This window comes from Bos grunniens, chromosome X (genome assembly GCF_055505025.1).
Source record: "Bos grunniens cultivar Pamir isolate PY7600 chromosome X, Bosgru_T2T1.0, whole genome shotgun sequence".
Lineage (NCBI taxonomy): Eukaryota > Metazoa > Chordata > Mammalia > Artiodactyla > Bovidae > Bos > Bos grunniens.
Genome location: NC_141194.1, coordinates 724,691 through 751,339, shown reverse-complemented (window position 1 = coordinate 751,339; position 26,649 = coordinate 724,691). Strand labels below are relative to the sequence as shown.

Genomic DNA, 26,649 nt, shown 5'->3' with positions numbered 1-26,649 from the left:
GAATTTTCCACAGTTTATTGTGATCCACCCAGTCAAAGGCTTTGGCATAGTCAATAAAGCAGAAACAGATGTTTTTCTGGAACTCTCCTGCCTTTGTCATGATCTATACATGCAATATGGTGTGTGTGTATGTACCACACACATATATATATATACATATACAATATGGCATGTGTATATATATGTCACATATATACATATATACATGCAATATGGTGTGTGTGTCACACATATATACATATATACATGCAATATGGTGTGTGTGTATATATCACACATATACACATATACACATACAATATGGTGTGTGTGTATATATATCACATATATAGATATATACATGCAATATGGTGTGTATCACATATATAATATATACATGCAATATGGTGTGTGTGTGTATATCACATATATACACATATACACATACAATATGGTGTGTGTGTCACATATGTATATGTAATGTGTGTGTCTATATCACACGTGCATATACCATAGGACATCAGCGCTCCCGCGAACGTGTGTGTGCACCCGTGACGCTCCCGTGTGTCCGCCCCTCTCCCAGGACACCCCGTCCTCCGGCGCCTCTCACCTGCCCGGTACCCCCCTTTCCCTCCTTGTCTTGCAGATCGGCACCCCGTATCCCGAGGCCACCCCCAACGGCTGCAGCATGGACGTGAACATGACGCGCCCGGACAACGCCACCATCCTGATGCTGCGCGACCCGGCCATCGCCGTGGTGCTGCCGGTGGTGTACTCGCTGGTGGCGCTGGTGAGCATCCCGGGCAACCTGTTCTCGCTGTGGGTGCTCTGCCGGCACATCGGGCCCAAGACGCCGTCGGTCATCTTCATGATCAACCTGAGCGTCACGGACCTCATGCTGGCCTGCGTGCTGCCGTTCCAGATCTACTACCACTGCAACGGCAACCACTGGGTGTTCGGCGTGCTGCTCTGCAACGCCGTCACCGTGGCCTTCTACGCCAACATGTACTCGTCCATCCTCACCATGACCTGCATCAGCGTGGACCGCTTCCTGGGCGTCGTGTACCCGCTGGCGTCCGCACGGTGGCGCCGCCGCCGCTACGCGCTGGCGGCCTGCGCCGCCACGTGGCTGCTGCTGCTGGCGGCGCTGTCCCCGCTGGCGCGCACCGACCTCACCTACGCGGTGGACGCGCTGGGCATCGTCACCTGCTTCGACGTGCTCAAGTCCAACATGCTGCCCAGCGTGGCCATGTGGGCCGCCTTCCTCTTCACGCTCTTCGTCGTGCTCTTCCTCATCCCCTTCGTGGTCACCGTGGCCTGCTACACCGCCACCATCCTGACGCTGCTGCGCTCCGCCGACCGCCACGGCCGCGCGCAGCGGCGCCGCGCCGTCTCCCTGGCCGCCGTGGTGCTGCTCGCCTTCGTCGCCTGCTTCGCCCCCAACAACTTCGTGCTCCTGGTGCACATGGTCAGCCGCCTCTTCCTGGGCCGCAGCTACTACCACATCTACAAGCTCACGCTCTGCCTCAGCTGCCTCAACAACTGCCTGGACCCCTTCGTCTACTACTTCGCGTCCAGCGAGTTCCAGCTGCGCCTCCGCGACTACCTGGGCTACGGCCCGCTGCCCGCCGCCGACAGCCCCGACAGCCGCCACGAGAGCCTCTTCTCCGGGCGGACCCTGTCCGCGCGCTCCGTGGACGGGCAGGAGGCGCCCGAGAGGCCCAGCGTGAAACGGCAGGAGAGCGTGTTCTGAGACAGGCACCCCTCATCGCGAGTGGAGCGGGGGGCGTTGAGGGACGGCAGGGGTCTTTGGGGCCTCTTTTCGGTCACTCCGGGTGCGCTGGGATTCAGCCGGACCACGCTGGAGGGGCCCCTTCTCTGCCTGCCGCCTCCCCGCCGACCGCCCCCAGCCACAGCAGGTCCTCCTGGGGTCTGCGGTGCTTCCTGGCCTGACCCCTGCGATCCTTTGAGGACCGGGCGAGACCAGCGAGCACACGAGCCCGCAGCAGCCCCCCGCAGCTGTGAGGTTTTGAAAAGATGATGGACCACAGTTCCTGGAGCGCCGGGGATGCTGAGACAGCAGGTCGTCAGGGTCTGCCTGAAATAACCTCTGTGCATCACAGGGAGAAGCATAGGATAAGTTCAGGGTTCCCTCAGCGGGGTGGGGTGGGGGGTGGAGAAGAAAACATCTCTGAAGCCTGTAAGGTGACACCTGGCAGGGGCCAGTGGGGAGGGGCTCGGGGAGACCCCCAGGGCAGGGTGGCTGCAAAGCAGGTGACATCCCCCCATCAGACCTCAGAGATGTTGGTGGGATTGTGAGCCGATGTTACCGGAGCAGTTGGTCCCCCGACGTCATTGCTTGGGAATGAGAACCACACACACGTGTGGCGGAGTGGATGGTGTCCCAACCCTGCAAATCCACGTCTGCCCGGAATATCAGAGTGTGACCTACAGGATCAGGGTGGCCCTAGACCCCGTGACAGGGTCCTTAAAAGACACCAAAGAGGAGAGACACGGACACAGAGGAGAAGCCACGTGGAGATGGAGGCAGAGACGGGAGGGAGGCGGCCACCAGCCCAGAGATGGACGCCCGGAGCCCCCAGAAGCCGGAAGAGGCGGGGAGGACCCTCCCCTGGAGACTCTGCAGGGAGCTCAGCCCTGGGACACACAGACCTCAGACGTGTGGTCCCCAGGACTCGGGGAGGATGGATGCCTGTCTGGGGCGTTAAGCCCCTCATTTATAGAACTGTCACAGCTGCCCTAGGAGACCCCTGCAGTCTGCAATTCTGAGACTGGGCCTCTGGCCACTGGCCGGGTGGTTCTAGGGGTCGCAGTGCCTGGTGCTGGCTCCTGGGGCGGGACCTGCATAGGGCAGTCCATGCTCTTGCCGGGGAGAAGGACTCGCCTGGGGGTCCCATCCATCCCCATCCCCACCAGGGGAGGCCACACAGGGGACAGCGTCCAAGCCAGTCCGCAGTGTTTGCACAGGGCAGAGACCCACCGTCTGCTGCTTTCAGAATGCCGACCAGACACGCCCCCTGCCCGAGAAAGGACGTGCGCCCACGGGTGGCTGGAGAAGGGCCGGCTTCAAGGACTCGGATCGCCCCAGGAAGGTGTGTGGTCCACCCGCTCTTCCCAACTGTTCCCAGAGCCAAGCCCCTAGAAAGTCAGGTCGCCACGACAACAGTCCGGAAGCAGAAAAACCCTGACCCAGCAAGACAGTGGCAGCCACGTCCTGGGCGTGGGCTTCCAGCGTCTGACTCTAAAAAGCTGTGAAAAACCTCAAACCACCCTCAGGGAACCGTCTTCTTGCTGAGCTGAGAACAAGCATCACCATTTGAATTCGGAGGAAGCCGGTCTAAGCAATAACACTGCCCCTCACCACCCCCACCCCCCAGCCCTCAATGGGTGTGACGTCCATCCAGCCTTTGGGTCCCAGAGAGCTCAGGTCACATTTCGTCACCATCGTCACCAACAGTTCGTTGTCCAGCCCCTCTGGGCCACCGACATCTCCCTGATTTCTGCGTCCCAAGGACCCCCAGTTCCACTGAAGTTGCCCAGTATCCAACAGCATCTTCAGGGACCCGTCGGCCTTTCCGAGGGGTGCCTGTCGGATCACTGAAAATCCCAGGGCTGGATTTCCTTCTGTTTCAGCAGGTTAATAATATTGTTCTTATTCAGTCGCTCAGTCGTGTCCGACTCTTTACGACCCCATTGCCTGCAGCACACCAGGCTTCCCTGTCCTTCACCATCTCCCGGAGTCTGCTGAAACTCATGTCCATCGAGTCGGTGACACCATCCAAGCATCTCCTCCTCTGTCATCCCCTTCTCCTCCCGCCTTCACTCTTTCCCAGCATCAAGGTCTTTCCCAAAAAAGTCAGCTCTTCGCGTCAGGTGGTTAGAGTATGACATCTCTTTTCTCGAACCTGTTTTAAAACACCCACACTGAAGGCATGCGGTTTGCTGGAAATCGTCAGACGAAGACATTGATTTATTGTTTTTTCCCAGTGTCTGCTGTGTCTTTGGAAACCTGTGATCCTGCCATTTCACTGACATTTCTCAGTGCTGTTAAAAAGCCTCAAGAGCAGGAATGCGTGTAAATGAAGGAACTGCATTGGAGTCCCTGAGGGGGACGGAATATGTCCGATGGAATGACTGCTTAGGGTCTCGATGCTATGTTGACAACTGCTCTTGAAATCTAGAACTTCTTCAAAATAAACCATCTTTTTTTTTTTTTCTAAGCAAGATGTTTGTTTTAACCTAGCAATGAAGAGTTTATCCTAACTCCACACAGGGGTGCACATGTGCTAAGTCGCTCAGCCGTGTCTGACTCTTGGCGACCCCGTGGACTACAGCCCGCCAGGCTCCTCTGACCATTGGATTCTCGGGGCAAGAATACTGGAGTGGGTGGCCATGTCCTCCTCCAGGGGATCTTCCCAACCGAGGGATTGAACCCAGGTCTCCCACATTGCTGGCGGATTCTTTACCATCTGAACCACCAGGGAAGCCCAATATATAGCATATTCCATGATATACCATATATATATATATGGGCTTCCCTGGGGGTGCAGTGGTAAAGAATCTGCCTGCAAGGCAAGAGACCCGGGTTCTTATATACAGTCACATGAACACAAAGATATGTATTAGTTTAAATATACGTGGTATGAATTAGTCAGGGGTCATCTTGCTTCTCAGCACTGGGGGCAGGGGCTGCCCCTGGCATGTGGTAGGGGGAGAACAGAGCTGCTCCACACCCCACAGTGCACAGGACACCCCCCATAGAGACTCGTCCAGCCCCAGACGGCGGTAGGGCAGAGACCCTGACCAGACATGGCTCTTACCTATTTAATCTGTTATCTCTCATTATCTACGTATGCATCCATCCATCCGTCAGTCAGATCTGTTGGTTTCTATAGTATAAATAAATAAATAAAGTGTAGTATCCATCCATCCATCCATCCATCCAGTCTATCTATCCATCCATCCATCCATCATATCTATCCATTCATCCATCCATCATATCTATCTATGATCTATTTATCCATTCATCCATCATATCTATCATCTATTTATCTATCCATACATCATATCCACCCATCCATCATATCCATCCATCCATCATCCATCCATCCATCCATATCTATCCATCCATCCATCCAATCCATCCATCCATCATATCTATCCATCATCTATTTATCTATCCATCCATATCTATCCATCCATCCATCATATCTATCCATCCATCCATCTTATCTATCCATCCATCCATGTATCCATCATATCTATCTATCCATCCATCCATTCATCCATATCTATCTATCCATTCATCCATCCATCTATCCATCCATCCATCATATCTATCCATCCGTCCATCACCCACCTCTCCAGCCCTGTCTAGCCGGGGCACTCAGTGAGGGGTGATTCAGTTCCCCGGTGGACAGGACGCGTGCGGACGTCCGGATTCTCACCATTAGTGGGCACCTACTGCCATCTAGTGGACACAGACCAGAGCCGCTAATGAATGCGCTGCAGCCGCCCAGGGCAGCCCCACGAAGATGCATGATCCGGCCCCGAGGGTCAGTAGTGCTTAGGCTGAGAAGGGCCCGCACCCCCAGCGCAGGCCGGGGACCTTTATCTCCACAGACCCCCACTGCACTCTGGGGACCACCATCTGCACCGACCACCGCGCCCCGAAAACCCTCATCTCCACACACCCACACTGCTTTCCCGGGAGCTCCATCTGCACAGACCACCGCGCCCCGAGACCCCCCCATCTCCACACACCCGCACTGCATTCCGGGGACCTCATCTCCGCCCCCATCAAGCCCCGGGGACACCCGTCTCCGCACCCATCGAGCCCCTGGGACCCCCATCTCCGCCCCCATCAAGTCCTAGAGACCCCCAACTCCGCACCCATCGAGCCCCGGGGACCCCCGTCTCCGCACCCATCGAGCCCCGGGGACCCCCATCTCCGCCCCCATCAAGTCCTAGAGACCCCCGTCTCCGCACCCATAGAGCCCCGGGGACCCCCCCACCTCCCCTCCATCGAGCCCCGGGGACCCCCACCTTCCCCCCATCAAGCCCCGGGGACCCCCATCTCTGCCTCCATCAAGCCACCGGGACCCTCATCTCTGCGTTCCCAAGATGCCTTGCGGGCTCTGGGCCCCGCCCCCCGCCCGAGCCTGGCAGGAATCCCCAGCTGCTGGGGGCGGGGCGAGCTGGAGGCGGGGCTTCCAGGATGGGGCGGAGCTTCGTTCTCGGGCTGCCCGGAAGCGCCGCCGGAGCCCCACCTGCCTCGGGGGAGGGCGGGGCCTTGCGCAGAGAGGCCTGGGCGTGGCTCCAACGGCCGGGGCGGGGCTTCGCTGGTGGCCGGCCTGGAGCGAGCTTTCATTGGTAGTGAGGCCGGGCCGTGGGCGGGCAGAGGCGGGGTTTCGTTGGTGGTGCGGCCTGGGCGAGGTCTTCATTGGTGGTGAGGTCCGGCCGTGGGCTGGCCTGGGGCGGGGCTTCGTTGGTGGCGAGGCTTGGGCGTGGCTCCAACGGACGGGGAAGAAGTTCATGGTGGGCAGGGGCCTGGGGCGGGGCCTGTGCGGGGTGAGGCGAGGTTTCATTGGTGATGAGGCCTGGGCGTGGCTCCAGAGACCGGGCGCGGGGCCTAGAAGGGGGCGGGGCCTGGTGGGGCGGGACCTGGGCCGCGCGCGCGCGCGCAACGCGGGTCTCCCCGGCACTGGTCTCCCGCCGCCGGTCTCCGGGCGCCCGGCGCGGGCGCGTTGCGCCATGCTCCTGTGCCCGGTGATCGGGAAGCTGCAGCACAAGCGCGTGGTGTTGGCCAGCTCCTCTCCGCGCCGCCGGGAGATCCTCAGCAATGCTGTGAGCGGCCCGGGCCCAGGGTCTGGGGGTGCCGGGCCTGCGGACCCGGGCCTAGTGACCCGAGGCCTCGGGATCCCCGGCGTCGTGACCCGGGTCTCCCGGATGGACCCCAGAGTTGCGGGTCCGGGGCCTAGAAACTGGGGGTGTCTTAGTAGTTAGCGGAGGGCTTTGGCCAGTGTCCGGTGGTCGGAGACGAGTGCCCGAGGGTCCTGATGACCTAGGCTTCGTGGGCGGGGCGCGCCGGGGGAGATGACAGGGGCCTTGGTGGATCTGCAGGGCCAGTACCTAGTTATTGGGGATCGTACTGACTTGGGAGGGGGGATGTAAGAGGTGGTGGGTGTTTGCAGGCCCGGGGTCAGCAGTGGGACCGACTGACGGGGTCAAAGATGCAGGGTGTCGGGACAGAGGCCTTGTGACTGAGGGTCTGGTGAGCGAGGAAGGGGGGTGGGAATCTGCTGGGGGCCTAAGTGACTGGGTATCCGGAGTCTGCAGGACTGGGGGCTGAGGTAGGCAGAGGGTAGGACCCTAGTGACCAGGGTCTAGATCTGTGGTCTCTGTGATCGGGGGCGGGCCAGGGTCTTCCAGCCAGGGCTCAGTGACCTGGCGATCTGCTGGCCAGGGAGTGTGGGGTTGCCGGGCCAAGGCCAGGTCTGTGTGCCTGAGCTGGATTTGTCCAGGTGTTGGGGGGGGGTGGCGGTGGGGAGGGGGACAGAGCCACTGGACAGGGCTTGGTCTGCATGGGGCGGCCCTATTTGGGCGGGGGGTGGTTTAGAGAAGCGAGGATACCAGCTAGGGGGACAGATAGAGCCAGAAATTCTTGCCTGGGTTGGGGGCGTGAGCTGGGCTGGATGGGGGGTAGGTACAGAATGAGAAGTGCTTTATGTACCTCCCAGCGAGGATACAGAACCGTAGGCGGGGGTGTCTCATAGTGTGACCCAGGGGTTAACTGGGGATCCGGGAGGTCCACGATGGAGGTGGGGAGGGGGCTGGTGTGCAGAAAAGTAAGAGGCAGCTGGCTGCTCACAGAGGTCCCTGCGAGTGTGGGAGGGGGAGTTTGACCCTCTGTGGTCAAGACCCCATCCCCCACTCTGGAGGCAGCGGGTCTGTGACCTGCCTTCCGCAGGCACTGCCAGGTCACCTGTGTTGGGCACCAAGTCAAAGCAGCCTAGTTGTTCCCCTGCACACAGCCGCCGTATTTGTGGCTTTTTTGTGGCCTTTCCTGCAGGCTCTATCATCTCAGTAGTTTGACCGCTGTAAGGGCGAAATGCCGGCCTTTGGGACTCTCCAGGAGCCCTTTGACCCCTCGGGGCTGCACCCCAATCAATAGCGCCCTGCTGGCCTCTGCGTGCACAGAGGTCTTCCCACCAGGGTCCCTGAGCACCCCCCCCCCCGACCCCCTACACACACCAGTCACACTCACGCAGCGGCCGGGAGTCGGCCCTTGGTCAGTGTCCATAGTCAGGGAAGGGGGGCTGGGCGGGTTCCTTCAGTTACTGCCCACCTGTCAGCGTCCTGGGGCTCCCCGCCCATACCCCTCTTCTATCCTGTTCCAGGGCCTCAGGTTCGAGGTGGTCCCGTCCAGGTTCAAGGAGAAGCTGCACAAGGCCTCATTCGCCACCCCGCAGGCGTACGCCGTGGAAACGGCCAAGCAGAAGGCCCTGGAGGTGGCCGACCGGATGTACCAGGTAAGTGCTCCTTTCCTGGGTCTCCTGCTAGCGGGGTGTCCTCAGGTTTTAATCACACCTGTTGTAAATCAGTGCCCTTCACAGCAGGCAATAGGTGTAACTTCTCTGCGACTGAGTGTCCTTGTGTTGTGGACACGTGTAATTCATGGGATGGTATCGTTTATACAACGTTATCTGTCACTTAGCTAGTATGTAACCTGCTGTGGCAATTCATATCAGAGTGTCATTCAGGATAAAGAAGCAACCTACCTAGTCTATCACGAGGTGTTACCATGCTGTGTGCTACTGTAACTAATAAAATAGAATAATTTATGATACAGAATTCCCTGGATTCTGGATAGAATACTAGAGGAGGAAATGGCAACCCGCTCCATTATTCTTGCCTGGAGAATCCCATGGACACAGGAGCCTGGCAGGCTACAGTCCATGGGGTCTCGAAGAGTGGGACACGACTGAGTGACTTCACTTTCACTTTTCATTTTCTTGCATTGGAGAAGAAGTGGCAACCCACTCCAGTGTTCTTGCCTGGAGAATCCCAGGGATAGGGAAGCCTGGTGGGCTCCCGTCTGTGGGGTCGCACAGAGTCAGACACGACTGAAGTGACTTAGCAGCAGCAGCAGCATGAAAGTGTGAAGTGTTATTTGCTCAGTCATTTCCGACTCTGCTTTGTGACCCCATGGAATGTAGCCCACCAGGCTCCTCTGTCCATGGGATTTTCTAGGCAAGAATACTACAGTGGGTTGCCATTTCCTCCTCCAGGGGATCATCCCGACCCAGGGATCAAACCCAGGTCTCCTGCATTGCAAGCAGGTTCTTTGCCATCTGAGCCACCTGGGAAGTCATAATTATATATAGTAATATATAACTGGGGCCCCCGTGGTGGCTCAGTGGTAAAGAATCCACACACTAATGCTGGAGATGCAGGTTCGATCCCTGGGTGGGAAACATCCCTTGGAGAAGGAGATGGCAACCCACTCCAGTACTCTTGCCTGGAGAATCCCATGGACAGAGGAGCCTGGCGGGCTACAGTCCATGGGGTCGCAAAGAGTCAGACACGACTGAGTGACTCATTTTCACTTTCACTGTCTCCTTTGATCGTTGTCTTGAGGACACTCCAGTCTCGATTTCTAAAGCAAGACTGGATCCATAAATAAGCTGTGATGCTGTGTGCCGTGCGTTGTGATGTGAAAATGTTTAAGACACACAGGTTCGTCCCGCCTAAAGCCGAGTCTGCGTTTCTTGCAGAAGGACCTGCGGGCCCCAGACGTGGTCATCGGAGCCGACACCATCGTGGTGAGTCTGCTTTCCGGCTTTCCATGTCACTGGCGACTGAAATCCAGGCCTCGGGAAGGCAGGTTCTTTCTGTAAGACCTGGGGGAGAATCCACCCCAGGCTCCTCTCTCTCCCGGCTTCTGATGCTTTTTTTGCTAATTCCTGGGCGTCCCTGGGCTGGTGGCCGCCTCCCTCCCATCTCTGCCTCCGTCTCCACACGGCTTCTGCTCTGTGTCTCTCCTATTACGAGAACACCATCCATCATGGATTAGGACGCACCTGGTTCCAGTATGACCTCCTCGTAAATTTTGTTACATCTGCAAAGATCCTAGTATCAATAATGTCCTGTTCACAGGGCTGGGGGGGTCGGGACCTGGGGAAAAGAATCTCCCCAAGATAGGGGTTTTGGCCGCCGAGAATCGGGCTTTTGGATGGGTCATCACAGTGATCCATAGAGCAGCTCTGTCTCGCTGGTCATGGCCGTCTGTCTGAGACCCCGGCTGGCCTGATGGTGAGCATCGCCCAGGGATGCTGGGCCTCGTTGCTGAGGTGTTCATGGCAGCAGTGTTCCTGGATGTGTGTGTCGACGGACGATGGATGGGTGGGTGGATGGATGGATGGATGGGTGGGTGGGTGGATGGATGATGGATGGGTGGGTGGGTGGATGGATGGGTGGATGGATGGATGGGTGGGTGGGTGGATGGACGATGGATGGGTAGATGGATGGATGGGTGGGTGGGTGGGTGGATGGACGATGGATGGGTAGATGGATGGATGGATGGTTGGATGGTTGGGTTGATGGATGGATGGATGATGGATGGTTGGGTGGGTGGGTGGATGGACGATGGATGGGTGGATGGATGGATGGATGGGTGGGTGGATGGACGATAGATGGGTGGATGGATGGGTGGGTGGGTGGATGGATGATGGATGGGTAGATGGATGGATGGATGGTTGGGTGGATGGATGGATGGATGATGGAAGGGTGAATGGATGGGTGGGTGGGTGGATGGATGGATGGGTAGATGGATGGATGGATGGTTGGATAATGGATGGATGGATAGATGGATAGAAGATGCATGGATGGATGGATGGGTAGATGGTTGGATGGATAGATAGATGGATTGATGGATAGATGGCTGGATGGATAAATGATGGGTGGGTGGGTGGATGGATGATGGATGGATAGATGGATGGATGGTTGAGTTGATGGGTGGATGGCTGGGTTGATGGAAGGATAAATTGGTGGATGGTTGATGCATGGGTGGATGGATGGATGGTTGGGTAGATGGTTGGATGGATAGATGGATGGATGGATAGTTGGATAGATGGTTGGATGGAAAAATGGATGGTTGGATGGATGATGAATAGATGATGGATTGATGATGGATGGATGGGTGGATGGAAGGATGAGTGCGTGGATGGGTGGATGGATGATGGGTAGAAGGTTGGATGGATAGATGGATGGATGGATGATGCATGGATGGATGGTTGGGTTAACTGGTTGGATGGATAAATGGATGAGTGGATGGATGATGGATGGATGGATGGTTGATGGATGGGTGGATGGATGATGGATGAATGGGTGGATGATTGTGTAGATGGTTGGATGGATAGATGGGTAGATAATGGATGGATGGATAGAAGATGCATGGATGGATGGTTGGGTAGATGGTTGGATGGATTGACAGGTGGTTGGCTAGATGGATGGGTGGATGGATAAATGGATGGGTGGATGGATGATGGATGGAAGGATAAATTGGTGGATGGTTGATGGATGGGTGGATGGATGGTTGGGTAGATGGTTGGATAGATAGATGGATGGATGGATGGTTGGATAATGGATGGATGGATAGATGGATAGTTGGGTAGATGGTTAGATGGATAAATGGATGGTTGGATGGATGATGAATAGATGATGGATTGATGATGGATAGATGGGTTGATGGAAGGATGAGTGGATGGATGGGTGGATGGATGATGGTTAGAAGGTTGGATGGATAGATGGGTGGATGATGCATGGATGGATGGTTGGGTTAACTGGTTGGATGGATAGATGGATGAGTGGATGGATGATGGATGGTGGATAGATGATGGATGAATGGGTGAATGGTTTTGTAGATGGTTGGATGGATAGATGGATAGATGCGTGGATAATGGATGGATGGATAGATGGATAGAAGATGCATGGATGGATGGTTGGGTAGATGGTTGGATGGACTGATGGATGGTTGGCTAGATAGATGGTTGGATGGATAAAGGGATGGGTGGATGGATGGATGGATGATGCATGGATGGGTAGATGCTTGGATGAATAGAATGATAGGTGGATGGATGGATAAGCAGCATGGGGGTCCATCCGCACAGTGGAATATGACGCAGTCATGAAAAGGAGGGAAGCCCTGACACAGGCTACGTGGATGGACCTCGAACACACAGTGCTCAGTGAGAGAAGCCGGACGCAGAAGGGTACATATTACTGTATTTGTATGAAATATCCAGAATAGGGAAGTCCACTGAGGAAGGAATCAGATCAGCAGTTGTCACGGGCTAGGGAACGAGGTGGGGAGAGCAGCTTGTGGGGAGGGGTGTTCCAGATGAAAGACTTCGGGAACTCTCACCCAACAGTGGAAACGTACCACACGGTTTCATTTAACATGATGAGTGTCACGTTATACGAATCTCGCCTAAATTAAAAAAAAAAATACATGAGTCTAAAACGGTGGACGGCGCAGCTGGCGCAGAGCAGCTCGGGGAGCAGAAGCAACTCTCTCCGTGGCGTTTCTCTCGCAGGCGGTCGGGGGGCTGATCCTGGAGAAGCCGGTGGACAAGCAAGACGCCTACCGCATGCTGTCGAGGTGGGTGGGTCCCAGCGGTCCTCCAGGGACGCGTGGGACAGAGGCTGGGCCGTTCGCCATCTGTCCACTCACCATCAGCATCTGCTCATCAGCCGTCTGTCCACCCCCCATCACCCATCACGTCCCCGTGTCTGCCACGGGCATCATGTCCGCTGTCTCCCATAGACGCCCCTCCTGGTTCAGGTCAGAGGACCAGGCCGTGCCCTTGAACCGACCTCGACTTAACAGGGCTCCGACTCCCCACACCACCCCGCCACATTCAGGGTCTCCTCCTGGCTCAGTCATGCTGAGTGTCCACGCCCAGGACCACACAGGGATCCAGGAAAGGGGTGGCCTAGAGTGGCCGGGATCCGGGTCCTCTGTGCGGTGCCGGCCACTCCCATCAGGGTCCACGTGGTCCTGTGTTTTGTCCTGTGAGGTGGCCTGACCACCCCCCCAGCCCCTCTCTGAGCGCAGTGACCAGTCTCGCAGGGAAGCTTCACAGTCCCCCTGGGATGGTTTCCTCAGTGATTGCGCAGCCCGGGTGATAGGAGGGTGGGGCTGGTGGGCAGGGGTCACCCTGGATTCCAGAGATACTCCGGACAGTCACACGTCCGGCCTGGCTGTGTCTTGCAGGCTCAGTGGGAAGGAGCACAGCGTGTTCACGGGCGTGGCCATCGTCCACTGCTACACCAAAGGTACCTGGGCGGCCCGCATCCCCCACCTCCCCTGGGAGTCAGGGCCACCGTGGGAGCAGCCGGGGCTCCTCGGTGGAGGACCCGGGCGCCCTGGGGCATCCCTGTCTTTGCTACCACGCGGGCCCGCCCTCCCACCTGGCCTGGGAACGTTGGGGTCCCACGTGGAAATATGGGGGTTCATCGTGAGCATCCAGTAGACCCCGTGTAGGGTGTGGGGGACAGTCCGCCTTGTCCAACACGACCCACCCGGAGCCTGCCTTTGAGCTCTCTGGTCTGAACGGTGGAGAAGTTTGGCTCCCGTTGGCGGGCATTAAGACATACCGTGATGAAAAGGTTTTTTTTTTTTTAAAGCACAAAAAGCCTGAGGAATAACTTTTAAAGCTTCTTAAAAGAGATTTGAGCCCCAGGAAGGACCCTGTCATGGGGTTTAGGGCGTCCTCATCCAGGAGGAACCTTATCTCGGACCCTTCACTTCATCACGTCTGCAGAGACCCTATTTCCATATAAGTCCTGTTCTGAGGTTCTAGGTGGGTGTGAAGTTTAAGGAGCACCGTGGAGCCTGCTGGGGGCTTCCCAGGTGGCTCAGCGGTAAAGAACCCACCTGGCAATGCAGGAGACACAAGAGACGGGATTTCGATCCCTGGGTCAGGAAGATGCCCTGGAGAAGGGAATGGCAACCCACTCCAGTGTTCTTGCCTGGAGAATCCCATGGACGGAGGAGCCTGGAGAGCTACAGTCCATGGGGTCGGAAAGAGTCGGACACGACTGAGCAACTAACACTTTTACTTCACTTTCTGTTTTATTCTCTGTTTCCCTTGTCTACAGTGGAGAATCCTTTATGCCCCATTAATGATTGTGTGTGTATTTGTGTGTGTGTGTATGAATCGCATGCAAAGCTCAGGCTTTGTTGCTGTTCAGTCGCTCAGTTGTGTCTGACTCTTTGCGACCCCACGGACTGCAGCACGCCAGGCCTCCCTGTCCATCACCAACTCCTGGAGCTTGCTCAAACTCGTGTCCATGGAGTCAGTGATGCCCTCCAACCATCTCATCGTCTGTCATCCCCTTCTCCTCCCACCTTCAATCTTTCCCAGCATCAGGGTCTTTCCCAGTGAGTCAGTTCATCTCAACAGGTGGCCAAAGCACTGGAGCTTCAGCTTCAGCATCAGGCTTGCCTCCTCCTGGGCTCATACGGTTAGACCCGCGGGCCCCCACGGGCATCGGCTGCGTCCCCTCACCACAGTGCACACTTCCTTGCAGATGGTCAGCTGGACACTGAGGTGTCCGAGTTCTACGAGGAGACCACGGTGAAATTCTCGGAGCTGTCAGAGGAGATGCTGTGGGAGTACATCGACAGCGGGGAGCCCATGTGAGTCTCTGTCTGCAGCCGCGGTGCTGAACCCAGTCTGTCCGGAGCCACGGTGCTGGACCCAGTCTCTGTCTGGAACAGTGGTGCTGAATGCCCGCCGTGGGCAGGAGACAGGCCGGGGCTGAGCCCGCACTGGGGGCCTGTGCCCGCCACGTGCCCAGGGCCGGGCAGCGTGCTTAGGAAGGATGGAAAGATACCTTACCCCGCCCCCCGTCCCTACAGCACTGCTGTCTCCCCCAGCAAAGGGCACCCATATGGGTCGGGCAGGTAAGGCAGATGCTGCCGTGGGGCTGGTCTCCCCACCCAGTATCAGTGATAGTCGCTCAGCCGTGTCCGACTCTCTGTGACCCCGTGGACTGTAGCCCACCACGCTCCTCTGTCCATGGGATTCTCCGGGCAAGAATACTGGAGTGGGCTGCCAGACCCTTCTCCAGGATATCTTCCCAACCCAGGGATCAAACCCGTGTCTCCTGCGTTGCAGGCAGATTCTTCACCACTAGCGCCACCTGGGAAACCCTGTGCGGTTTTGGGGGAACCCACCCCTCCACCCGCCCCATATCCCAGCTCCCGCCGTTCTGTGCAGCCTGGTCTTTTGGGGGAACCCACCCCTCCACCTGCCCCATATCCCAGCTCCCGCTGTTCTGTGCACCCTGGTCTGTTGAGGGGGGTTGCTGGTTAGAGTTGAGAAGGGCTGGGGGCTCAGTCAGTATGAACGGAAAAGGATGGGCCCCTTTTCCCCTGCAAGGAGGTCTCAGCAGAGCTTCCTGGGAAGACCCGGGCTGTGGACCCCTGCGAGGAGTCCTCCTCTTGAGGCTCCAGTCAGAGACATGTGGGAAAACCCCATTGGGGGGCCCCAGTCTCTTGTGGGCAAAGCTCACCCCCTCAGGAGACCCAGGCCTGGTGTGGGGGCAGGTGCCCCCTCGCGCATCCCCAGAAGCCACTGTGGAGCCTTCATCCCGTCCTGGGGGTGGGACCGAGGGATGCTCCTGGGGGCTGGTCCTGGAGCCGGCCACCCCCGGCACACGGCCGCCCAGGGCCGGCCGGGTGTGCGCACCCAGCAAAGCTCAGCATCGCCATGTCCATCTCTTTCCTCCTTCCCGCCGCGCTGTGGTCCTGCCCGCCGCGCAGGGACAAGGCCGGCGGCTACGGGATCCAGGCGCTGGGTGGGATGCTGGTGGAGTACGTGCGCGGCGACTTCCTCAGCGTGGTGGGCTTCCCGCTGAACCGCTTCTGCAAGGAGCTGGCGCGCCTGTACCACGCACCCCGTGCCCCCGGCGCCCCGCGGCCGGTCCAGCACGACTCCATCCCGGCCGTCGACACATTCGAGGATCTCAGCGACGCAGAGGGAGGCGGCTCTGACCCTGCTCGGGCCAACGAGGGCCTGGAGGCGTGTGGGGCGCAGCCGCAGGCTCCCCGCCCCCGGGAGGCGGATCTGAATGGCGTGACGGACAGCCAGCCCCCGCTCCCCGTGGGCCTCCTGGAGCTGATGGACGGCTTCAAAGCATCCAAGGTACCTCTGTGCCTTCGCGATCAGGTGACCCCCAGCACGGGGGGCGCTTCAGACCATCACACACCCCCCACCCCAGCCCTGGGGACCAGACGTCTGAGATCAAGGGGTCCCAGGGCTGAGCTTCCTGCAGAGGCTCCAGGGGAGGGTCCTTCCCGCCTCTTCCGGCTTCTGGGGGCTCCAGGCATCCGTCCCTGGGCTGGTGGCCGCCTCCCTCCCGTCTCTACGTGGCTTCTCTGTGTCCATGTCTCTCCTCTTCCGTGTCTTATAAGGACCCTGTCCCTGGGGTTTAGGGCCACCCCCATCCAGGAGGGCGTCATCTCAGACCCGTCACTCTGTCACGCCTACGAAGACATTGTATTTGCACGGAAGGCCTTGCTCGCATATTCTGGGGGTCAGGACGTGAACGTCATCGTTCCTGAAGACTGGCAGGGCGGGGGCGGGGTCCGTGTGGGTGTCTGAGGGTGACGGGGCTCACACCACCCTGTGCCCCACGTCCGGGGAAGGTTCCTTTGTTAGGCGAGCCGCGGGGAGGTTAGGCTGTCCCGTGAGGTGTGTGGTGAGCGGTGGAGAGTCTGTGCCCTGCAGAGAGCGCCCAAGTGCACACACAGCCTGCCCTCAAGGTCCCAGGGTTTGTGGCCTCGACGTGGGCACCGTGGGGAGCTACCACACAGCCCTTGACCGAAGCACGTTGGGTTTTCTCTGCCGAGAGAGCTTTTCTGCGTAACCCTCACTGACGTGTTCTTCCCTGGAGCAAACGTTGTGCAAGCTGGAGCCCAAACCCAACTCCCCCTGCAGAAGAAGGGTCCCTGATGGGCGCGGCGATTCTGACAGTCCCGGGCCCCCTGCCCCCGCCTCGCCGCCGTGGGGGTCACGAGCGATCGGTCACTCGCATCGTAGCCTGACTGCGGCCCTCCGTCACGGTCAGGCCCTGCTCGCGGCTTGCAAGCTCCAAGTGTTCGATGTGCTGAAAGAGCGAGGCCCCCTGGCGGCCGCGGACGTCGCCCGCGAAATCGACGCCTCGGTGGGCGGCACCGCGCGCCTGCTTGACGTCTGTGCGGCCCTGGGCTTGCTGGACAAGTCGGACAGAGGTGAGGGGGCGTCCCGGGTGTCGTCGCGGCAGCTCCGCAGGCGGGGCCCGGCCGCCAGCTGACGGTGGCTCCTGAGCAGAGATGGGCAGACCGGCCGGCCCTGTGTGCCGGACGCGGGGCGGCTCCCAGAGGGCGGGGAGCTGCGGGGTGGGGGTGAGGGGGCAAAGAGGAAACAGGGGTGTGTGTGTGATGTTAGGAGAAAACAGCTGTGTGTGTGTGTGTGTGTGAGATGTTAGGAGAAAACAGCTGTGTGTGTATGTGTGTGTGTGTGTGTGTGTGTGTGAGAGAGATGTTAGGAGAAAACAGCTCTGTGTGTGTGTGTGTGTGTGTGTGTGTGTGTGATGTTAGGAGAAAACAGCTGTGTGTGTGTGTGTGTGTTTGTGTGTGTGAGAGAGATGTTAGGAGAAAACAGCTCTGTGTGTGTGTGTGTGTGTGTGTGTGTGTGATGTTAGGAGAAAACAGCTGTGTGTGTGTGTGTGTGTGTGTGTGTGTGTGAGATGTTAGGAGAAAACAGCTGTGTGTGTATGTCAGAGAGAGATGTTTAGGAGGAAACAGTTCTGTGTCTTTCTGTGTACTTGATGTTTAGGAGGAAAGGTGTGTGTGTGATGTTTAGTTGGAAAGCCGTCTGTGTTGTGTGTGTGATGTTTAGGAGGAAACAGGTGTGTGTGTGTGATGTTAGGAAACAGGTGTGTGTGTGTGAGAGATGTTTAGGAAGAAACGTATGTGTGTGTGTGATGTTAGGAGGAAAGAGGTGTGTGTGTCTGTGTGTGATATTTAGGAGGAAACGTGTGTCTGTGTGTGAGAAACAGATGTTTAGGAGGAAACAGGTGTGTGTGTGGATGTTTAGGAGGAACTAGGAGGGTGTGTGTGTGTGTGTGTGATGTTCAAGAGAGAGACTTCCTTACGGACTCAGAGGGGTTGTATCAGCCAAGGTTCCCCAAGGAAACAGCTCCTAGGGTGTGTGCGTGTGCACAGCGAACGTACCTGCGTACTTACTTATCTGTTCAGGTAGGCAGCCAGGTGAGGTGAATGCCTAGAGAGTGATTCATAGTAGAATGATGCTCAGATCGGTGGATGGATGGATGGTGGATACATAGATGATTCATGGATGAGCAAACAGATAACAGACAGATGCTGCTTGCTCAGGCGCCTCAGTCGTGGCCAGCTTTTTTGCGACCCCGTGGACTGTAGCCCACCAGGCTCCTCTGTCCGTGGGATTCTCCAGGCAAGAATACTGCAAGACGCCCTTCTCCAGGGGATCTTCGCCACCCAGGGATCGAACTTGTGTCTTCTGTGTCTCCTGCATTGGCCACAAGATTCTTTACTGCTGAGACCCCTGGGAAGCCCAATAGATAGATGGGTGGATGGATAAATGATAAATTGCTTGGTTGATTCATAGGTGAATGTAATAGGCCTGTAAATAGATAAGTAGATGGATGAATAGATGGTTGATAGAAAGGTCACCAGACAGATAGCTGATGAATAAATAGAGAACAGACAGACGGATAAACAGAAAATAGGGTAAGTGGATGGACAGATGACAGAAAGACAGGTGATGAATACAGGCTGATGGGTGGACAGGTGGGTAAACAGTAGATAAATTGATAGATCAATAGATAAAAACTGATGACAGAGATGATAGCTAGATAGGTAGGTCGATAAAGGGAAAAGGGAAAGTGAAGTCGCTCAGTCGAGTCCGACTGTTTGCGACCCCGTGGACTGTAGCTTACCAGGCTCCTCCGTCCATGGGATTCTCCAGGCAAGAGTACTGGAGTGGGCTGCCCTTTCCTTCTCCAGGGTAGATAGATAAACGATGGATAAATAGGTGATAGGTGGGGGGATTGATGGATAGGCAACAGATGTGTCGATGGGTAAACGATAGATGAGCTGAGATGACAAGTGACAGGTAAATGGATTTATTCACACACAGATGACAGCTAGTAAGCAAACAGGTAGATGACACATACACAGATTGACAGATAGATGGTTAACAGATGAGAGAGAGATGGAGGCCATTGACAGATATAAACAGACAGGTGGATACATAGAAGGGCTTCCCAGGTGGCTCCATGGTAAAGAACCTGCCTGCCAGTGCAAGAGACGCGGGTTCGGTCCCTGAGTCGGGAGGATCCCCTGGAGGAGGAAATGGCAACCCACTCCAGTATTCTTCCCGGGAGAATGCCATGGACAGAGGAGCCTGGCGGGCTGCAGTCTACGTGGTCGCAAAGAGTCGGGCGTGTGCGAGGGCATCACGCCTTCGGCCGGACGATGCTTGCGCTACCACCACAGGGACCCCGAGCAGTGGCTCCCTCCGTCCCTCTGATGTCCAGGGAGCCCTTACAGGGGTCCCACGATGCTCCTTCCTTTCAGGTTACAGCAACACGGAGATGGCCAGCCTGCACCTGGCGTCGGACGGCGAGCAGTCTCTCCACGGCCTGGCCGCCTACCACGACGGGCCCGTCTGGGGCGCCTTCACGCACCTGGGCCGGGCCGTGCGAGAGGGGGCAGCGTGGACCCCAGAGCCCCTGCCGCAGGTACCCCAGAATCTGACGCTGCTTCTCACGTGCCATCTCTGCCGCTGACGGACTGGCCACGGCCCCGAAAGCATCCCAGACCCGGGGACCGTCAGAACCCATTATCCCGGCGGGAGGCTGCGGATGTGGGCTCTTAGGGACGGCGTGGGGGGCAGCTGGCCGCCCACAGCTCCCAAAGAGGGTGTCTCCACGAAGGGGCTGCCGCAAGCCAGTGCCCCCTGTTTCCTATGTGAGGTTAGATTGTGTAGAGATTGTGCCTTCTGAGCTCAGAGTCTGCAAATCCCTCCCTGCCCTGCTTCCTGGCTCCCGACCCTCCAGAGAGAGCCCTGGGGGGTGTTCAGTGGGTCTGGGGGCAGGGGGACTTCCCTGGTGGCTCAGCTGGTGAAGAAGCCGCCTGCAATGCAAGAGACCTGGGTTTGATCCCTGGGTTTCGGAGATCCCCTGGAGGAGGAAATGGCAACCCACTCCAGTATTCTGGCCTGGAGCACTGCATGGGCTGTACAGTCCATGGGGTTGCAGAGAGTCGGACACGACCGAGCAAGTTGCTTTCCTGGTGTCTCAGATGGTAAAGCGTCTGCCTGCAATGCGGGAGACCTGGGTTCAATCCCTGGGTCGGGAAAATCCCCTGGAGGAGGGCATAGCAACCCACTCCACGGTTCTGGCCTGGAGAATCCCATGGACTGTATAGTCCATGGGTCACAAAGAGCTGGACAAGACTCAGGAACTCTCAGCTTTTCACTTAGAAACGAAAGACATTTATTCCCTGTGGTTGTAGAAGCTGGACGTCTGAGACCCTGGCAAGGGTGGGTTTAGTGTCCAGTGAGGACGCAGTTCCTGGCTCCTCGATAGATGTCTTCTTGCCCTCCCCTGCCTCCCTCGCTGTGTCCCCCGGACCCCTCCCCATCTAGTCTGCCCCCATCCTGCCTACCAAGCCCCCCTTGCTTAGTCGCTCAGTCGTGTCTGACTGTTTGCGACCCCATGGACTGTAGCCCACCAGGCTCCTCTGTCCATGGGATTCTCCAGGCAAGAGTGCTGGAGTGGGTTGCCATCTCCTCCAGGGGATCTTCCCGACGCAGAGGTAGAGCCCAGGTCTCCTGCACGGCACATGGACTCTTTACCGTCTGACCCACCAGGGAAGCCCAAAAAGCCCCCTGCCCTCAAGAGATGCCATGCAGAACGTCATCCCGGGTGCCCACCGCCTGGGCCCCCGGGGGGTCTCTCCTGAGATCCTGTTCCGTTTCAGGCCCCCCACAAGTGCAGCACGGAGGCGACCCTGCAGTTCATGAGGGCCTCGCACGGCCTCAGCAAGCTGACCGCCCAGCACGTGGCCACGGCCTTTGACCTGTCCCCTTTCACCTCCGCCTGCCACCTGGGAGGTACATCCCTCTGCCCGACAGGAGTCAGGGGCAAACGGCTGCGAGCGCTCCTTCTCTTGTTCGAAGCTGCAGGGGCCTTACCTGCAGATAGGCTCACCCAGTGGCTCAGATGGGAAAGAATCCGCCTGCAAGGCAGGACACCCAAGTGTAATCCCTAGGTCGGGAAGATCTCCTCGAGAAGGGAATGGCAACCCGCTCCAGTATTCTTGCCTGGAGAATCCCCAGGGACAGAGGAGCCTGGCGGGGCTACAGGTCCACAGGGTTGCGGAATCGGACATGACTGAGCGACTAACACACAATACCTACTAATAAGACTTGGAAAATGGGTTTATCTCTACAAACCACCCAAGGATCTAAATGTATCCAGGGTGGATGCGGGGCTTGGGGTGATATTCCCAAGTGTTCGGAGGTCCCAGGGATGGCTCAGTCCTATCAGCTCCTTCCTGGGGGCTGCCAAGCAGAGGAGGGGACCGTGGAACCTGTCTGCTGCCATCTATCGAGGTCTAATTATGCCACACACACACACCCTCTATTCCTCCCAGCCAGTCCTTCCCCCCGGACATTGGACGGAGGAGGAGCAAATGCCTTCCCAAGCGGTGTAGTGGGATTGGGGTCCTGGGAGGGCTCCTGAGCTGCCAGCTTGCATTTTCCCATCCTCTGCAGAGCTTTCCTCCAGGTGGCCCAGAGTGGCTGCTGTGGCACTAGCCATCACATCTGCATTCCCGCAACAGAACAGAGAAGGAAAGAGTATAACTCTCTAGAACTCTGCTCTAGGATCCCCCGTGGCTCTCTCTCCGCCCTGCTCACCTGGCTTGGGCCAGCGCTTGGTCCAGCACCACTCTCCAAGGTCCTGAGTGTGAGACAGCAGAGATCTCCCCACTGGCTGACCTCCTGTGAGGGCACAGGCTCAGATCATGTCCGACAGCCCTGATTTGGTCCTGCCACAGCTGCACCTCTGGAGACAGGCCAGGATGGTCCAGAGCCCTCGTTTCTTCCCACAGGTTGCACGGGCGCCCTGGCCCACAAGCTTGTCCAGGAGTACCCGCGTCTGCAGGTGACCATCTTTGCCCTCCCAGAGGTCATCAAGCTTGCCGGGGACTTTGAGACCGACGCACGGCCGTCAGAGCGGGTCCACTTTGTGCCAGGTCAGTGCGGCGTCCTTGTGTGCCAGCTCTCCCTCTTTGGGTGCCCTTATTTATCTCCTGTACGGGGTGAGTGTGCCGCAGTGGTAAGGAGCCAGCCTGCCAAAGCAAGAGATGTGGGTTCGGTCCCTGGGTCGGGAAGATCCCCTGTAGGAGGAAATGGCACCCGTCCAGTATTCTTCCCTGGGAAATCCAACAGACAGAGGAGTTTGCTGGGCTACAGCCCATAGGGTGTCAGAGAGCTGGATGCCACTGAGCACATGTATACAGCCTGTGTGTCTTTATCTCTGCATTTCTGTCTCGTATCTGAGTGTGTATTGTGTGTGTCTGAGTGCACGTGCCTGTGAGTGTGTGCACGTGTGTCTGTGTGCACACATATGTGGTCTGTGTGTGTGTTTGTGTGTCTAAATATGTATGTCTGTGTGTCTATATGTGTACTTTTCTGTGTGTCTTTGTGTCTCTGTGTGTGTGTGTCTGTGTGTTTCTGTGTCTGTGTGTGTAAAGTGAAAAAGTGTTAGCTGTTCATTCTTGGCTTCCCCATGGACTGCAGCCCGCCACGCTCCTCTGTCCATGGGATTCCCCAGGCAAGGAGACTGGAGGGGGTTGCCGTGCCCTCCTCCAGGGGGCCTTCGCGACCCAGGGACTGAACCCAGGTCTCCTGCACTGGGGCTGGATTCCTTCCTGTCTGGGCCACCAGGGTGTTGTGTGTGCGGGTGTGTATGTGTACACATGCATGCTTCCACGTGCGTGTGTGTCAGTGTGTATCTATCTGTGGTCTGTGTACATCTATGTTTCTGTGTGTCGGTGCATCTGTATGTGTGTGTAGCTGTGTGTCTGTGTATAATTCTGCCTGTGTGTAGCTGTGTCTGTATAGCTGTGTGTATAGCTGTGTGTGTCTGTGTGCAGCTGTGGCTGTGTGTGGCTGTGTGTCTGTGTGTAGCTGTGTGTAGCTATGTCTGTGTGTCACTGTCTGTATAGCTGTGTGTCTGTGTGTAGTTTGTCTGTCTGTGTGTTACATCTGTGTCACTGTGTGTGTCTGTGTGTAGCTGTGTGTGTCTGTGTGTAGCTGTGTGTGTGTAGCTGTGTCTGTGTTACATCTGTGTGTCACTGTGTGTAGTTGTGTGTCTGTCACTGTGTGTGCTTGTGTGTAGCTGTCTCTCTGTGTGTAGCTGTGTGTCTGTCACTGTGTGTGTCTGTGTGTGGCTGTGTGTCTGTCACTGTGTGTGTCTGTGTGTAGCTGTGTGTGGCTGTGTGGCTGTCTGTTACATCTGTGTGTAGGACGCGGGCTGCAGAAGCGGTCCCTGTGGCCTCCACGCCTCCACCCCTTCTGTGTTTAACCCAGGTGACCTTTCCAGCGACAGCCTCCCGCCCGCAGACCTGTACATTGTCTGCAGCCTCCTGCACGACTGGCCGGACGACCGACTCCACGGGCTCCTGAGCCGGGTCTCCGGCTGCTGCAAACCAGGTGAGACCCTGGACTTGCCTTTTCTTCCTGCACTTGCCTTTCTTCACACTTAAAGACAATTTCCCATCCAAAAAAGAAGAAACCGAATGAGTGTTACACAGTCAGCCTCCCCACCCGTCCAGCCCACAGTCCGTGGCCTCGCCACCCGTCCAGCCCACGGTCCGGTGCCCACTTTACCGTCTGCCCGGGACATAGCTGATTCCCAGTTGTCGGTCATTCATTTCTCAGCTTTCCAGCTGCAGTATGCGTATGGGAGGGGTCTCATGGGCTCCCCCTGGTGGCTCAGATGGTAAAGAATCTGCCTGCAATACGGGAGATCTAGGTTCGATCCCTGGGTTGGGAAGATCCCCTGGAGAAGGGAAAGGCTACCCACTCCAGTATTCCTGCCTGGAGAATGCCATGGACAGAGGAGCCTGGCGGGCTACAGTCCACGGGGTCGCAGAGTCGGACATGACTGAGGGACTGAGCACAGCGGGCATTGCAGAGGCTGCGGCTCTGGGCCTGCAGACAGAATTCCTCCCACCTTCCCCACAGGGAAGTCCTCCCGCGGGGAGCCCCCGGGGCACCCGCAGGCTGGGTCCTGGGACGCCTGCCCATCCCTTCCCCTTATCTCTGTGTCTGTCTCCCCAGGCGCTGGCCTCCTGCTGGCCGAACTGGCGCCCGCGGAGGAGGAGGATGCCAGCGGGGCGGCGCGGAGGCCCCCCGGGCTGCGGGCCCTGGGGGTGGGGCGGCCCCCCCGGAACCCCGGGCAGTACCAGCGCCTCCTGCAGCGGCTCGGCTTCCAGGACGTGCAGGCGTCGTGCGCGGCAGGCCTGCTGCACGTGGTCCTGGGGACCCGGGCCCCACCCTGAGGGTCGCCCTGCCCTGAGGGTCACAGCGCGAGCCTGGCTGGGTTGATTGCCAGAGAAGAGGGGTCTCGCGGGACAACGATTATTAAAGAAGGCGGAAAGCAGGCCGTCTCCGCGCGCGTCTGTAGGGGGCGCCCTGGACCCAGGAGACGCGACCTCTAACCCTGGAGGGGAAGGCTACGCGGTCTGGGAATGCTTGGTGGGAGAGCGTCGCGGGGACTCGGAGAGGGGCCTGGGGTGCCCCGGGGCTGGAGGCAACCGACAGAGGGGACCCCCCGGGAAAGCCAGGGGGTGCGGTCCTCCCCCCCGAGGGCACCTGGTGGCAGCCAGGCTGGGCCCCCAGTGAGAACAAGTGACGTGCAAAGCCAGCCCCGGGGGCGCATGGGGGGCGCGGCCCCTCGTGACACCAGGTTCCCTAGAAGAAACTTTCCTTTCTATCCAGAAGGGTCCGAACACCAGCCCGCGGGGAGGCGGGTACCCGAGCTCCCCTCCCCACCCACCCCAAGGGTCGTTGCAGCAGTGCGCCTAATGCAGGCGGGACTCAGGGGTCCCACACCCACGAGCAGGCCCGCGAGCCAAGGACACGCCCGAGCGAGACCCCCCAGGTGGAGGCTGACGGCAGCTAATGTCTGCGGAAGCGAGGAACGCCGGCCCGTGGGGGCCTTATTCGCCTCACTCTCCTTTTCGTGTTGGGGCTCTTTGCAGTTAAAAAAAAAAAAAAACATTAAAAGGCGAGAGGTGGAAATATGACTGACGGACATACAACCTGTCTCTTCATTGCTTAGAACACAAACAAGCGGGCGGTGCTAGGGGCAAAGAACCCGCCTGCTAATGCAGGAGACCTGAGAGGCAGGCTCGGTCCCTGGGTGGGGAAGATCCCCTGGAGGAGAAAATGGCAACCCACTGCAGTATCCTTGCCTGGAGAATCCCACGGACAGAGGAGCTTGGTGGGCTATAGTCCACGGAGTCTCAAAGAGTCAGACACAACTGAAGCCACTTAGCATAGCGCAATCCCGTCTCTGGCCGACACCGAGGACTGACTCACAGAGCCTGGCTCGTGCACTGCCCCCCCTCCACCCGCCCCAAATGCGCCCCTCAGCCCTTCCGTGACTCAGCCGATCATCAACCACCTCTTTTCTTTTAGTTAACCCACCCATCTTTCAGGTGTCGCTGAGTCGCTAAGAGTCCTGTCTGGCTTTTTTTTTGCAACCCACACGGACTGTAGCCTGCCAGGCTTCTCTGTCCTTGAGATTTCTCAGGCAAGACTACTGGACCTTCCCTGGTAGCTCAAACAGTAAAGAATCTGCCTGCAATGCAGGAGACCCGGGTTCGATCCCGGGGTCGGGAAGATCCCCTGGAGGAGGAAATGGCAACCGGCTCCAGCAGTCTGGCTACAGTCCATGGGGTCGCGGAGTCGGACATGACTTAGCAGCCAGACGACAAAAACCATCTCTAACGTCTCTAACGTCTAACGCTGTGCACGTCGTAATTACAGCTCAGGGCGATGCACCCGTGCCCCCCGGAGTCCCGGAATAGAAGCCCTTCTTCCCCCACCCCCATCCACCATCCCACCTCCCTTAACCATCCCCATCGAAAATCCCACGGGTGCAGTCTTTCCCCCAATACCCGGGGTGTCTGTGGTCCTGCCGCCCTCCCAGGTCAGCCGTTAGGGGAGCACACGGCCTGGGCCACCGATGCCCCCCACCCGTCCTCCCAGAACACGCAGAGGGAGTACACACCCATCTAAGGCCCACGTGAAGTGCTTTTAAAGGAGAAACGCGTTCTGCGCCCTAGTTAGCAACGAGGACAGATTTCATATTCACTCAGTCCTTCCCGCAGGCAGCAAGCTGCTGACTTGGGGGAAAGGAGTCGGGGCGGGGGTGGGGTGACCCCTGGGATGTACGCAGGGCCCCAGGGAGGGGGAGGTCCGTAATATAGGGGAGGGGACAGGGTGGCGTAGAGTTAACCGCCTCCACCACCGA

General features: G+C 57.9%; 2 protein-coding genes and 2 long non-coding RNA genes across 7 annotated transcripts in view; 2 read left to right on the top strand and 2 right to left on the bottom strand.

Moving 5' to 3' along the window:
- P2RY8 (P2Y receptor family member 8) overlaps positions 1 to 4,220 on the top strand; it is a 49,094-nt gene extending 44,874 nt beyond the window's left edge. For both annotated transcript variants that reach the window (XM_086386051.1, XM_086386050.1), the window contains one exon: positions 626 to 4,220. In XM_086386051.1, coding sequence (XP_086242177.1) covers positions 668 to 1,732 — 1,065 coding nt within the window. In that variant the 5' untranslated portion in view covers positions 626 to 667 and the 3' untranslated portion in view covers positions 1,733 to 4,220. The remainder of the gene's footprint in view (positions 1 to 625) is intronic.
- Positions 3,273 to 6,146, bottom strand: LOC147339674 (uncharacterized). The gene is made up of 4 exons (XR_015158300.1): positions 6,046 to 6,146; positions 5,360 to 5,470; positions 4,821 to 4,889; positions 3,273 to 3,905 (listed from the first exon to the last, which is right to left on the bottom strand). It is a non-coding gene; the product is annotated as an uncharacterized LOC147339674 (long non-coding RNA).
- Positions 6,147 to 6,678: 532 nt separating this feature from the next.
- Positions 6,679 to 24,771, top strand: ASMTL (acetylserotonin O-methyltransferase like). 3 transcript variants are annotated; one of them, XM_086386010.1, is made up of 13 exons: positions 6,679 to 6,846; positions 8,400 to 8,531; positions 9,777 to 9,824; positions 12,597 to 12,661; positions 13,277 to 13,338; positions 14,596 to 14,704; positions 15,833 to 16,214; positions 17,140 to 17,302; positions 19,673 to 19,836; positions 21,080 to 21,212; positions 22,214 to 22,357; positions 23,697 to 23,819; positions 24,450 to 24,771. In XM_086386010.1, the coding sequence occupies exons 1-13, from the start codon at positions 6,754 to 6,756 to the stop codon at positions 24,668 to 24,670; spliced, it is 1,839 nt and encodes a 612-aa protein (XP_086242136.1). In that variant the 5' UTR covers positions 6,679 to 6,753; the 3' UTR covers positions 24,671 to 24,771. The 3 variants fall into 3 exon arrangements, 2 of the variants coding, with proteins under 2 accessions (XP_086242136.1, XP_086242135.1); XM_086386009.1 differs by having other exon boundaries at positions 16,966 to 17,302; XR_015158294.1 differs by lacking the exon at positions 21,080 to 21,212.
- LOC147339673 (uncharacterized) lies at positions 20,569 to 22,214 on the bottom strand. Its single transcript, XR_015158299.1, has 2 exons — positions 22,020 to 22,214; positions 20,569 to 21,926 (listed from the first exon to the last, which is right to left on the bottom strand). It is a non-coding gene; the product is annotated as an uncharacterized LOC147339673 (long non-coding RNA).
- Positions 24,772 to 26,649: the final 1,878 nt, after the last annotated feature.

Excerpts from the sequence above, each read along its gene's own strand:
- ASMTL (XM_086386009.1), top strand. The coding sequence starts at position 6,754 with ATGCTCCTGTGCCCGGTGATCGGGAAGCTGCAGCACAAGCGCGTGGTG. Across the intron at positions 6,847-8,399 it reads GGGAGATCCTCAGCAATGCT|GGCCTCAGGTTCGAGGTGGT; the intron begins GTGAGCGGCCCG and ends ATCCTGTTCCAG. Across the intron at positions 19,837-21,079 it reads CCCCAGAGCCCCTGCCGCAG|GCCCCCCACAAGTGCAGCAC; the intron begins GTACCCCAGAAT and ends GTTCCGTTTCAG.